The sequence below is a fragment of the Arvicanthis niloticus genome, chromosome 18 (genome assembly GCF_011762505.2).
Source record: "Arvicanthis niloticus isolate mArvNil1 chromosome 18, mArvNil1.pat.X, whole genome shotgun sequence".
NCBI lineage: Eukaryota > Metazoa > Chordata > Mammalia > Rodentia > Muridae > Arvicanthis > Arvicanthis niloticus.
The window spans coordinates 36,354,984-36,368,922 of NC_047675.1; the positions used below are offsets into that span (position 1 = coordinate 36,354,984).

The 13,939-nt window shown below is 43.5% G+C and overlaps 1 protein-coding gene across 2 annotated transcripts in view; it reads left to right on the forward strand.

Moving 5' to 3' along the window:
* The window catches only part of Hydin (HYDIN axonemal central pair apparatus protein), a 360,278-nt gene that overhangs the window by 85,421 nt on the left and 260,918 nt on the right, over positions 1-13,939 (forward strand). For both annotated transcript variants that reach the window (XM_076915883.1, XM_076915885.1), the window contains exons 8-9: positions 3,053-3,254; positions 12,855-13,038. In XM_076915883.1, the coding sequence (XP_076771998.1) occupies positions 3,053-3,254; positions 12,855-13,038 (386 nt within the window). The remainder of the gene's footprint in view (positions 1-3,052; positions 3,255-12,854; positions 13,039-13,939) is intronic.

Here is a 13,939-nt window from a genome sequence, read left to right on the forward strand (position 1 = left end):
CTAGATGTGACCATCTCCATCCTGTGGTCCTCAAGAGTCCCCTATGCTCAATGTTATCTCTAGATGTGACCATCTCTGTCCTGCAGTCCTCGAGTCCCCTATGCTCAATCGTAATTCCTCATGCTGCCTTTTACATTTTGTGAACTGGTTTTGACTTCACTAATTTCTTTCATCAAAATAGAAATTCTCTTATTATGGATCTCCTTTAAAGGTTCTTATCCTCCTTTGCAGTCTTACTTTTAAAATTTTAGGCCATTTTATTCTGTTTTATTTTATTTTATTTTATTATCTGTAAGTTCTAGACTATGACTATGCCCCACATTTTAGATTCTTTCTTAGTCTCCCATTCCCTGGGTACAGCTTCCACACCATCCATTGGTTTCTATAAACATGCTAGGTGTGACTGGTGTGTGGTCTCTCTCTCTCTGATGGTACCCAGTGTCTGTTCTTGGCAAGTCCGCTTCTGTTGTTCACATGTTACTAGTTCTAACACATGAGGTCTCAGTTCTTTGCAAGCACCATTATATTTGGCTCTGTGCTGTTGGAAAAGTTAAAATTTTAGATGTAGACGCCTTCTTCTAAAGCAGTAGCTCTCAACCTATGGGAGAAGCAACCCCTTTGGGAGTCAAACATCCCTTTTCACAGAGATCGCCTAAGACCATCAGCAAACACAGATATTTACATTATAACTCATAACCATAGCAAAGTTACAGATATGAAGTAGCAACAAAATAATTTTATGGGGGGACCGTCACTGCAACACAAGGAACTGTATTAAAAGGAAGGTTGAGAACCATTGCTCTAAAGAATGAGTTCTTTCTCTGCTTTATCCCAGGTCAGAATCAGCGAGTGACATAAACCTGAAGTGTTCTGTAAGGCGTAGGCGATTTCCCCAAGACAGTTGGACAGTAAACCATGGAGATGGAGGGCCACCTCCATCCGGTTCACCCTCATTTGGAGGCATAGTTGTTTTAGTAACAGAATTTATAGGAAAGGACTTATTTTTATCTTGTCTATTAACTCATAAATGGAGCTCAATGTCATCATACTTAAAATATGCAAACGAGAACAGCAAGTTTTTTACCAATTGTTAAATTTCACTCCCCAGAAAATCTGAACGTTTTCTGAAGGATGTCCATGGGAGCATGGGCAACTCTTACCTCTAAACTGCAGGCCTAGGCTTGAGTGAGGAGAGTGAGACATTTCAGTTCCTTTGTGCATGCTTTTATAGTGCTTAAAATTTGATTATCTATCAATCTATCTATCATCCATTTATTGGTCTACATCTATCTATCTATCTATCTATCTATCTATCTATCTATCTATCTACAATCTTTGAACTTTAGGCTCAAAGGTTTGGTGCTTGCTTTTTCTTCGAGTTGTGATAAAAGTTAAAGGGAACCTGTGGAATCTTATCCTCCTGGCTGGGGCTATGAACAGGAACACAGACATGCAGATTAGTGTTTTAAAATGGTGAAGAATGACGTATTTGACCTTTAAAATCTAAATTACCACTAAATTGTAACCAGGTCCAGATTAAGTGGGGATAAGAGCAGTTGGTTCCACCTGGATCTATTGAGCAGCTGCATGAGAGCATCCCACCCCAGAAGCAGCTTCCCGGAACTCAGGTTATTGATTTACTAAGGTGGCTTTTTGGCTCCTATGCTACTGTTAAAACTAAGAACTACTGCTGAAAACAAAAGGCGAATCACCATGCTTTTGTAATTCTAGTTAAAACTTGGACAGCACAGATCACAAAGTGTACATAGTATTTAAGTATACCCTTTCTCTTTTTAAATTTACTTTATGTATGTGTGTTTTCTGCATATATGTCTGTGTGCTATGTGCATGTCTGCTACCCTCAGAGGCCAAAAAGAGGGGTCACGTTCCCTGTAACTGGAGCGACAGCTGGTTGTGAGCCACCATGTGGGTGGTAGGAATCAAACCTAGGTCCTCTGGGAAGGTACCCAGTGCTCTTACCTTCTGAGCTATCTCTCCAGTCCCTGTTTTAACACTAGAGTGATATACTCACTGTAGCTGTGTAGAGTCAAGAAGACTATAGCTCTTGGGTTTGCATCTTTTTGAATGCCTAGTGACCTCACACACCTACCTATATTCAAGATAACTATGAATTGCAATATTCTGTGACTGTTGTTTCACCAAAAGCAGATGATCCTGAGATTCTTTTAAAAATTGACTCACTGTTTTTGTTTTCTCTCTATGTATCTGCTACCCAGGCATAGTATCCTGTGTGTTACTATCATTGTTGTTTGGATATGTGATTCTAATTTTAAACTTACTGAACCTGATTTCTGACTCCTGAGAGAACTTAAATTCCCTGGTCATGAGCAACTCTTGCCAAGTATATTTGACTGGATCTTTCTAGAACCAGACACTAGATTATGCTGGAACCAAAGACAAGGCTGGTGTTTATAATTCTGAAATGCATGGTCCTCCTGGCCAAACTGTAAGCCCAAAGAGTATTTGTGAAGAAAAATATCCCAAGAGAACCTTCATACAAATTCATATTTTATAGTGTCTTATATATTTTTTAAAATGACCAGAGAAGATAGTTTAATTTCCTGTAATTTCAACAAAGGGTGATAATTAAGTTTTCTGATCATATCTGACTCTGGCATGATGGCCTGGGGGACATATAAAATATAAAATGGTTGGTCCACATTCCCTAACATCATCATGATTTTTTTTTTAAAGCCAGAAGTATTATTCTAAGATTAGTCTTTTATGTGTGTGCACATTTATGTGTACCTGCCTGTACAGGCCAGAGATCAGGGTCAGGTGTATTCCTCAATCTACCTTGTTATTTGAGACAAGGTCAGTTTTGTCTAGATTGGCTGGCCAGTGAGCCCTCAGGAATCTATTGATCTCTTCCCCAGCACCGAAACTCTGGGTGGCTCATGCTTGGCGTTTTGTGGGGTTCTGAGAACTCAAACTCAGATCTTCAGGCTTGCATGGGGAGTACTTTATTACGAGAGCCTTCTCCCATCCTAGGATAAACCCTAAAGTGTCTTTCTACCTTATTAATTTCTAGGCGAAATGGTATTTGTATGTCTCTATGGAGTTGCTGTTGATGTGAATATAAGACTGGACAAGAATTCTTTGATCATGGAGAAAACGTACATATCTCTGGCCAACCAGCGATCTATAACCATTCACAACCGCACTAATATAATTGCCCATTTCCAGTGGAAGGTGTTTGCTACCCAAGAAGAGGAAGACAAAGAAAAATATAGGTATGGTGGGGTAAATCCAATTAATGTGGTGGGGAGGGGCAGGAAGACATGCTTTTACAATACATTCTTATTTTCATAACTCACTTTTTAAATTCACATTACATCCCAATCACAGCTCCGATTCCAGTCCCACTCTTACCAATCCCTCCCCCCACACTCTCAGAGAAGGGGAAGTCCCCCTTGGCTAGCACCCCACGCTGGGACATCCAGTCCCAACAGGACTAGGTACACCCTCTCCCACTGAGGCCTAGTCAGGCAGTCTAGGTAGGGAAAAGGGATCCCATTCTTAACATACCAATGTCTAACCCTGAGACACTGGCCTTAGTGCAGGGTGCCCTTTGGTAGCTTTGAAACCTCAAATGCAGTAAATGTTCAGTTAAACTTAACCTGGTTACAGTGTAGCAATAATTAAAGATTTAATCAGTTTTAAATAAGACATTCTTTGTGGGGAGCTGACAGAAGGCAGATATCATCCTTGCAGCCATCTTGAGCCGTATACCCTGATAAGAGATTTGATTACAATAGCCTACAACAGCTGAGCACACTCTGATAACATCTTGCTTTAGATACCCAGGATCTTCCTTTGGGTGTGTGAGACTTAAAGGTGTGTGACTTAAGGGCGTGACTTAGAGATCAGATTTAGAGACAAGGTCTAAGGGCATGACTTAAAGGCGTGAATTAGAGGCGTGGCTTAGAAGTGAGACATATAAAAGGTGAGAGGCAGACAGAAGAAGAACAGAGAATCAGACAACAGATTATTAGGCACTTGGGAGTACAACTTGGAACTAGGAATTAGGTTAGAGAGTACAACTTAGAGTACAACTTGGAGTAGGAATTAGGCATTGAGGATGAAGGATTATTAGGTATTAGGTATTAGGCACTTGGCACTTGGAGGAAGTAACTTGGAACTTGGAGGCACTAGGGACTAAGAACTAGGAACTTGGGACTAGGAACTCAAGACGTGGGACTTGGACTATGAAGAGAGACTGAAGAATAAATGGGATTGAATCACACTCTGTCTGGTCTCCAGTCTTCGAGTCCATCCTCTCTCTCTTGCTGAATCCTGACCTGCAGACTGGAGCAGCTTGTGGCAGTGCAGACTAAAAAGTTAGTCCCCAAGGCTTTTGGCAGTGCGGGTTCCAACATCGACAGAACGGTCCGAGACATGGGGTAGTGCAGTTCTCAACATTTCTGGCCCCCAAGTGTGGGGCAGCTCGGGCCACAACAATTCTTTGTTGTTTTTAAAGCACTAATATACATGTGTGTATTCCTTTTCACAGCCCTGACTAAGTTTATCAGCTCTCACAGTGAGTCCCCAAACAGTCTGTTTTGGACTGGCATCAATGTCACCTAATTTCCTGTAATTTCAACAAAGGGTGATAATTAAGTTTTCTGATCATGTCTGACTCTGGCATGATGGCCTGGGGGACATATAAAATATAAAATGGTTGGTCCACATTCCCTAACGTCATCATGATTTTTTTTTTTAAAGCCAGAAGTATTATTCTAAGATTAGTCTTTTATGTGTGTGCACATGTATGTGTACCTGCCTGTACAGGCCAGAGATCAGTGTGAGGTATAGTCCTCAATCTACCTTGTTATTTGAGACAAGGTCAGTTTTGTCTAGACTGGCTGGCCAGTGAGCCCTCAGGAATCCGTTGATCTCCTCTTCCCCAGCACCAAAACTAACTCTCTCTCTCTCTCTCTCTCTCTCTCTCTCTCTCTCTCTCTCTCTCTCTGTGTGTGTGTGTGTGTGTGTGTGTGTGTAAAGATGTTTCCAGAAAATAGGAAGGATGAGAGAAAATACGGGTTTAAATGTAATGCTTTTTATATTCTTGGTTTCCACAACACTGCCTAGTCTCTCTGGGACCATGTAATTTAATAATGATTTCTTAGTGGGATATTTAATAGTCTGCTTTTATTTTTAATGATACTTCAGATAGCAGCAGAGCTTAGAAAAATGTAAAACCAGCTGACTTTTAGCTTCCAGCCTAATGGTTATATTCTGGATGTTTCCCCCCCCCCCCATTGGCCCCATCCTCGCCTGTCAAAGCTACGCTTTCATTTTCCGTCCCTCAGACCTCTCTGAGTGAACACTTCTATTGCTTTCATTTCCATGTCCGTGTGCATGAAAGATTAGCTCTGGGAAGCCTCAAGGCTTTGTTTGAAGCCAAGTTAGTGTGGAATAAAAGTAAAAATCTCAGGTCCCCGGAAGAAGTCCCCCAGAGCACTGTCCCTAATTGAATCAGAAGGATCCAGGACAGTTACGGGACACAGTGGGCCGAAGCTCAGCTGTCCAGGCAATGAGCTTCAGTCACAGGATCACCACCGTGCAAAGAAAAGCTTGTCCTGCCTACAAACTGCACTGGACCTCATGGTTTAGAAATGTTAATAACGTACTTTTTTATCCTTAATTATTAATACCTTAGAACTCTATGAAACATCATAATGAAACCCATTCATGTGTACAGTTAATAAATGCTAATAAAAATGGCAGACGTTTTAAAAGGAAATGCAGCATTTAAAAGTGCAGAGAGAACCGCATCTCCCTTGATCCACCTGCTCAGATTCTGCAGCTTGGTGACGGATGAAGGCCGAGCAGCAACTGGAAAGGCCCAAGCACGTTTGAAGCTAGAGTCAGAGTGAGGCCAGAGGAAGACTGTGAAGGGGTCGCAGCAGTACTTCCACGGCTGCCCCTATGGTAGAGCCTTTTGGAGAGGAGGAGGAAATGCAGCTTTAACTTCAACCAAGTCTCCATGTGGCTGGCTGTAGGTATAGCATGGTACCAGTACCAGGCCAACGCCCAAAAACGTATCTAGAAATTTTTTTAGTAGTTAAAGTTAAAAGCAAGAAGATGAAAAAGGAGAAGGAGGAGGAAGAAGAGGAAGAAGAGGAGGAGGTGGTGGCAGGGAGAGGTGGAAGGAAAGAAAGAAGTAAGGAAAGAAGGAAGGAAGGAAGGGAGGAAGGGAGGGAGGGAGGAAGGAAGGAAGGAAAGAAGGAAAAAAGGAAAAAAGGAAGGAAGGAAATGGCATGTGTAGAAGGTTCTAGACTATCCAGAATAGGACTTCAGACCCAAGTTCTGTCTTTGTGTCACTTCCCCAGACACCAATACCATTAGCTTTTTAATATTTTTTTTTTACTTGTTTTATGATTTTTTTTTTCAGAGCTAAGGACTGAACCCAGGTCTTGTGCTTGCTAGGCAAGCTCTCTACCACTGAGCTAAATCCCCAACCTCCTGTTTTATTATTTTTGTTTGCTTGTTTGGCTGGTTATATGGGTGTTTTGTTGTTGTTTGTTTTGAGACAAGACCTCATGTATCCCAGGCCAGCCTCAAACTCACTATGTAGTCAAGGATGACCTAGAATTCCTAATTCTCCTGCCTCTAACCTCCTCATAGCCGGGTTGCCTGATTTATCAAGTTCTGAGGATTCAACTTAGGGCTTTGTAGATGCCAGACAAGCACTCTACCAACTAAGCTTCACCCTTGGCTGTGTGTGTGTGTGTGTGTGTGTGTGTGTGTGTGTGTGTGTGTGTGTGTGTCTGTGTGTGTCTGTGTGTGCATGCATGTGTGTCTATGTGTGTGTATGTGTGTGCATGCATGAGTCTGTGTATATGTGTGTGATCGTGTGTCTGTATGTATGTGTGTCCATGCATACGCAGAAGCCAGAGGTTGATGGTGGTCATCTTTCCTGATCACTCCATAACTTAACTTGTTACAAAAGGATCTTTCACTGAACCTGGAACTTGATGGTTTGGCTGGACTGACCAATAATCCCCAGGGATTCTCCTATTTCCACATCCCCAGTACTGGAATTATTCACATGCACGCTGCTCCAAGCTTTTGACATAGGTTCTGTGGCAATAGACTCTAGACCTCATGTTTGCATGGCAAGTACTTTATCAACTGAGCCATCTCCCTACCCCAATCCCACTCTTCCCTGTGTGTCTAGTATATAAAAGGAAGTTTATAACATTTGTAACCCACACCGTCTGTGGCTCTTAAGTCTTCCCATCCCCCTTCAACAGCCCAGTAGTCGCCATTTTAGTTTCACATCCTTTGTGTTTCCTTGTCTAGTATCCACATGTGAGAGAAGATGCACAGTGCTTTTGTTTGTGAGGTGGCATATTTCACTCACCAGTTCCATCTGTGCTCCTCAAGTTGACATAATTGCTTTTCTCTTTATGGCTGAATGAGGCTCTACTGAGTGCATACCACCACATTTCATCCATCCTTATCATCTGTCCACTCTGCTTCTGGCCAGAGGAGTCAGTGAGCTCTCCATAGCAGTGTCTGTGTATCTCAGTTATCACAGCCCTATTTGAGGTGTCATTTAAGGCCATGCCTCGCTCTTAAACACAGGACTAGAGGAGTGGCTTTCCATCTCTGAGTAGGACCATCTTCACTTTCTCTTTGGGTGACATATATCAATATAACTTATGTTTCCCTCAAGAAGATTGATTTGCCTAAGAGTCTACCAAATGTCACCCTGCCTTCTTCCCCTCCTCTTCCAAGCACCAGATGCCAAGAGCCAGAGTGGGGCATGGACTAAACTCTGCTATGCCCAATTGCCGTCTTCCTTCTCTCTTTCTTGCTCTTTGATGCATCTCTCGACTTTCATATGATTATTCTCCCCTTGGATTCTTATCCTGGAAATAATTGCCAACAGATGCCTATTCTCTCCAAAACAAGGCAAGCTCAGAGCTCTGTGTGCCTTTCTATGCAGTGAGTGTGGATGGCGGTACTTTGTGCAATGGTCATGGTCTCCTTTGTTACACAATCATGGGTTATGCCCAAGGCCACACACGAGTAGCACACAGAACAGATATCTACCCATCCCCTCCCCGCCACCAAACACAGCAAGACCGTTAACCAGCAATACAATACCCCTCTTGAATTCTCTAGCAAGGCCTGTGTAGTGTCCATGACATCATCCTTTATAGACAGGATGCTCCTGCTCCCAGTGAGGAGCACAGCCACTTCTTGCTCATCTCCCACTCCTCCATCAGCATCTCTAGTTTAAACTGCAGAGCAGCAGTTCTCAGCCTGTGGGTCCTGACCCACTTGGAGGTTCCACATCAGATACACTGCATCAGATCAGATTCATATGATTCATAATCATACATTATGATTCATAACAGTAGCAACATTACAGCTACGAAGCAGCAATGAAATAATTTTGTAGTTGAGGTAACTGTAACACGAGGTTAACTGTCTCAAAGGGTCGAAGCAAACCTGTCTTTAGTTGGAGACACATTTGCAAAGATTAAAACTTCCCCTTTTCAGTTTCCAAGGACCTAAGATATAATTCGAGCATAATGTCATATATGGGACTTGGCTTTCTTCCCTCAGCTGTCTATTTGCAAAATGCCTTCCACCTCATCCTGGGACATCCATCTATGAGCACAGAAGCTTGTCCAAAGGTCTCTATGAAAATGCTAGCCCGGGTAACAAATGGTCTCGACTCCCCTTCCATCCATCATGGTACCTTGCCCATAAAATCTTGGCGAGCCAAGATGTGGCTGTCTCTTTTCCCAGTAGAGAAATTTCAGCCCCAAGAAATAGTTTATCCTTTCTTTTCTGGGAAGGACAGCCTTTCTCTCTGCATACCTTACTGTGCTGAAACCTTGAGACAAATGTCTAGGTGTAGAAACACAGGCTATTCCCAGGCCCCTGGGAAGAAGTTCTGTTACAATTGTTCTTCTCAAAAAAAGCACCCCCCCCCCCAAAAAAAAACCTTCATAATTTTAAATTAAGGACCCTTATTAAAAAATCACCTTTTGTTCTATTTCTTATGTTTTCTCTGGAGCTAGAAAAAAACACTAATCTTGCCAAAAGAGGCTGAATCCATCCATCCATCCTTCCTTCCTTCCTTCCTTCCTTCCTTCCTTCCTTCCTTCCTTCCTTCCTTCCTTCCTTCTTTCCACAGCTGTGTTCAGCCAAATGCCCTCTGTGAGACTCTGTCAAACTTCTCCTCACATTCAGAGGCTCTTTGTGGGTTTTATCGGACTTTTGCTCCCAGTGTCCCCGGCAGGGTCACAGTCATTGTTTCAAGAGCAGGTGGCTCTAATTCTAAATTTACTCAAGACCCCACAGCATCCTCAGTGGACTGCCCGCACAGTGGTTGGCATGTTTATTTCACAACATTCAGGTGCAGGAAATGGCACATCTCTCTAGTTAATTCAATCTTAATTGATATTTGAGCCTGCCACCTGGGTTACCATAATAAGTCTGATTTCAGTTATGTTTGGGAACTCCTTTCTCTGTGTCATACAAAAAAAAACCTCCAAAGACTTAAATGGCCTTTATGATATCATCACAGAGTCACCAATTGTCTAGGGTCACACAGTTCATTTGAAGGTGATGATGGCGCTACTGGCTACATTTATTCTGTTCCTGTTATAGGCAGTCATGAAAATACTTCTCCCAGCTCTGGGAGGCCATGGAATGTTTTGTCTCTTCAACATCCAGTTACCAACTCTATTAGTCACATGCCTCATCGCAACAGAATAGCTGTCAAAAATCAACTATTCTGGGTCATGACTCATGACTCAAGGGTCCAGTCTATCATGACAGGGTAGTCATAGAAACAGAAATATGAGACAACTGGTTCCATGGCATCTACAGCCAGGAGGCAAATAGTGACTATTTCTTGAGTTCCTCTTACTTTTCCCCTTTGTTTCAGTCCAGGATCCCACCTCATGGGCTAGTGCCACTCTCTGAGGCCATGGGTTAGCAGCCACCCATGGGTCATAATTTCACTTGTAAAACGTGTGAAAGTCTTATACCCACAGAAAAACAAGGATGACCTTTCTTGCGAGACATCTCCTCATCTGTGAAACCGAGCTGCCTCTGAGGCAAGATACTACAATCATCAACAAGACATGACGATGAAGCCATGCACAGTCACATAGCACCCTGTAGGCATCAGTGTGACTCGGGTTGTTGCATTTCCCCTCCGCAGACTCTCAGCAATGCCTCCGATTCCTCCTCGAGGACAAAGAGAAGGACATCTAAATTTGCTGTCTGCCTTGTTCTGGCTGTTACTGATCCAGGGTCACACAGAAAAGAAGTATATGGGGATGTTTTGTTTCATTTTCCAGTGGGAGAGCTGAGCTAACTGTCACCTTCTGATCATCATCGTCATTCTCACTGACACAAGACATTGTATGAAGTCTCTTACATCCCATGCCACATTCCTGCAGACTCTCCTGGATACCATTCTAACGTGTTCATGTGTCTTTTTATGTGCATCTTGTCTCATGAAGTATATTTTGTTTCAGAAAATAGGCATTTTGATGGCTAGATGTGATATTTTGCACTCCGTTTTCTCCTTTTGTACTAGACTGTGTGTTAAGGCCCTTCCTGGTATTCTGTGTGAATCTAACCCATTGATAGTGCTGCTGCATCTCGTCCTTTCCCCAGGCCTCTTCTGGTGATGGAGCCTTGGGTTCATTCATGCCAGTGTTTGCATGTTAGGCAACCATGGAAAAGTCTTCAGTGCTTCAATCTGGGCACTGACTCACACAGAATTTTTAACTCCACCTGCTTTTTAATATAAAAGAAAACACATAATGAATATATAAAATTTGTTTTTAAAAAAAATTACACCAGCGGTTAAGATAAAAATCACTTTCAATCTTTTGATCAAGAGAAAAACCTAAGGAATATTTTAGTATCTATAAATGCATTCCTTTGCAAAATGAATAGACTTCCTCCCCTTCTTTAACTTCTTTTCTTTTTAAATAAAAAGGCAGGTTTTTCCATACAGAATATTTTGTAACTTGAATCTTTATCTTCATGAAACCTCACTAAGAAGACTGGAAGAGATGTCACCATGGTTGAATGGCCTCACTCCTCTTGCAGAGGACCAAGGTCCAGTGCCCAGAATCCACATGGCAGTTCACTGCTATCTATAACTCTAGTCGCAGGGTGTCTGGGGCCCTTACCTATAAATTACCCACTTTGCTTCCCCATACTTTAAAGAAGGTCACTATAGCTCTACCTTTGTTTCCATCTGAGATTGCTTTAGAATTTATTACTGCAAGTGGAGTTTCCTATTCCAGATTATATGAGTTACTTTTCTATTGCTGTAATAAAACACCACAAACAAAGCAACTTACTAAAAAGAAAGTTTTAACTGGCTTATAGTTCTGGAGGGTTAGAGTTCCTGATGGTGGAACAAAAGAATGGGGGAGTGGAGAGAGGTAGGAGGGGATGAAGAGCCGTATTCACAGCTCACACAACAAGCAGGAGGCAGAGAGCACACTGGGAATAGCATGAAACCACAAATCCTGCCCCCCAGTGGTATACCTCCTCCAACAAGGCCACACCTCCTCATCCTTCCCAAACAGTCTCACCAGCCAGGGACCAACTATTCAAATATGTATGTCTATTGGGGGCCATTCTCATTCAAAGCACCACACAAATGATGTGCAGTTTGTAAGCATTCCAGATAGCTGTCAAACCTACAAAGAAGAAAGAACTGGGTTCCTTTCTTTCCAAGCTGATATGCCCAGTGGCATAGGGGGAGTACTGCTGGTTACCTTGGATACTGTTTCCTACTTCCCCAGAGGTAGAAGGAAAGTGCATGCTGCTGTCTTCCCTGGATCCAGAACACTGAATCTATTCATTTGATTCCCCTGTGATATACACCCAAAAGGCTCTGAACACTGAAGTTATTCAAAAGGACCATTTGACAAAATGGAGCCTCTGGTCGTATGAGGTCATCTAGAAGGTCAGAGCAGAGACGGGATCTTGGTGACCTAGGGTGCACACTCAGCCCTCCCTCCCTAAGTATGTCACCAGGGTCACATCAGTATTTCTGGGGACAGGGGCAAGGGCCCAGCAGGAGTGCAGGGCAGCCTGCAGAGTCCATGTGAATGGTGGTCTTAGAAAGCAGAGGGCGGTGAGGAGAGGGTTGGGAAAGGCTGTTCTCTCACCATCAGCGGTAGACATCAAGAACTAGGAAGTGAGTACAGGAGGCATCCTCAGGCATGGCTCAAGCATCTTACAAGTTTGATGTCTTAGACAATGAATATGCTTGGCACAGGTAAACAAGGTGGTACAGATGGAGCATCCTCTCTGTGTCAGGAGCTAAACCAGGACCTGGATCACCTTTGAGCACCATCTCTTAGATTAGGAACTCTTCCCATCCATTCTGTTTTATGGGAACAAGCACTCAGGCTTAAAGGAACTGGGCAGCTCCCAGAGTCCTGGAGCTAGGAAATAGATCGTAAAATCAGTATCTAAGCCCCAGCCCTTGGCAGCTCCACATTCTATTCCCTAGATAACTAATGGCTAGGAAAGAATTAAAGCAAGGCAAGCTTAACAGGAACAAAATCATCCTTGCTGCATGAGAGGCAGGGCAGATGTTAAATAATTTAAAAATAAGCCCGGAAAACACAATTACCTAAAAGGAAATATTTGTCCAGATACATGCTGGAAAGAAATCCCAGAGGACTTCTGGAAGGAGGTGACAAAAGATCACCAAACTCTGGAAGTTCTGAGAAAGCAAAACAAGGTCATTTGCCCATGTGTTTAAGACTCGGAGTCCCACAGTGACCCTCACATTTCCTCATTTTTTTCTTTTTCTTTTTTAGGGTCTGTGATGATCTGTGCAAGGAGGAAAAGCAGGAAACCGACTTGATCCTTGAAGACTGCCTCTTGGATCCCTCGCTCCGAGAACGCCTTTCCATTATCTCCCGTACCTTCCAGAACCAAAGGAAGCTGATTGAAGGAAACAGCATGCTCTTTCTGGATCACATTTTCACGATGGAGCCCCTGGTGAGCACCTGAATAACATCGAGCTATCTAGTGAACACAAGTGAGGCTGCAGGGCTGGGGCAGGGTGTGCAGGACTGGGGAGTGCGGGGCTGGGGGTGCACAGGCTGGGGGTGCACGGGGCTCTGGGATGCGGGGCTGGGGGTGCAGGGTTGGGGTTGCAGGGCTGAGGGGCTGCAGGACTGGGGGGCTGCAGGGCTGAGGGACTGCAGGGCTGGGGGTGCAGGGCTGCTTCAGCTAGATTCTTCACTCTAGGACTGGCATAGCAAGTCCTGAGACCCAGGGCCACGATTGGTGTGAGACACTGCATGAAGGCCAATGGCAAGAATGCCAGTAGGTCACACTTTCTTTGCAACTGTCCCCGCTTCCTCTGCATTGCTCAGGATGTGTTTATGTATATCCTCTTACAACAACCCTGAAATATAGAATGAAGACCCCCAATATGCAAATAAAGAAATGAGCAGATAACTCTCCTTGCTTGCTTAAGGCCTAACAGCTGGTGTCCATAGCTCTGATCAGTCTATTAGAACAGAACATGCCAATCTTAGCAACATTGCTCTTGCAGATGTGTAATTCATCATCTAATGCATCTGTGTAATGATGCTTGCCTCCGTGATCACCAAGACTGTCTTCAGATGCTTCTAGATGTCTCCATGTAGGCAAAACCACCCAGGACCTCAAATGACTTTGTCCTCAATCCACTCAGTATAAATAGTTACTGACTGTATGATCTGTGCCAGGCGCCATGTGCACCAGGCACCCACGAACAGAGCAGAGACAGCCCTTAACTTTGCAGGCTATCCAGTACTGGCTTCAGTGGACTGATTCTACAGACCAAACTCAGTACCACTTTGCTCTGTTGCCTTACTGGACCCGGAGAGATGGTTCAGAGATTAAGAGCACA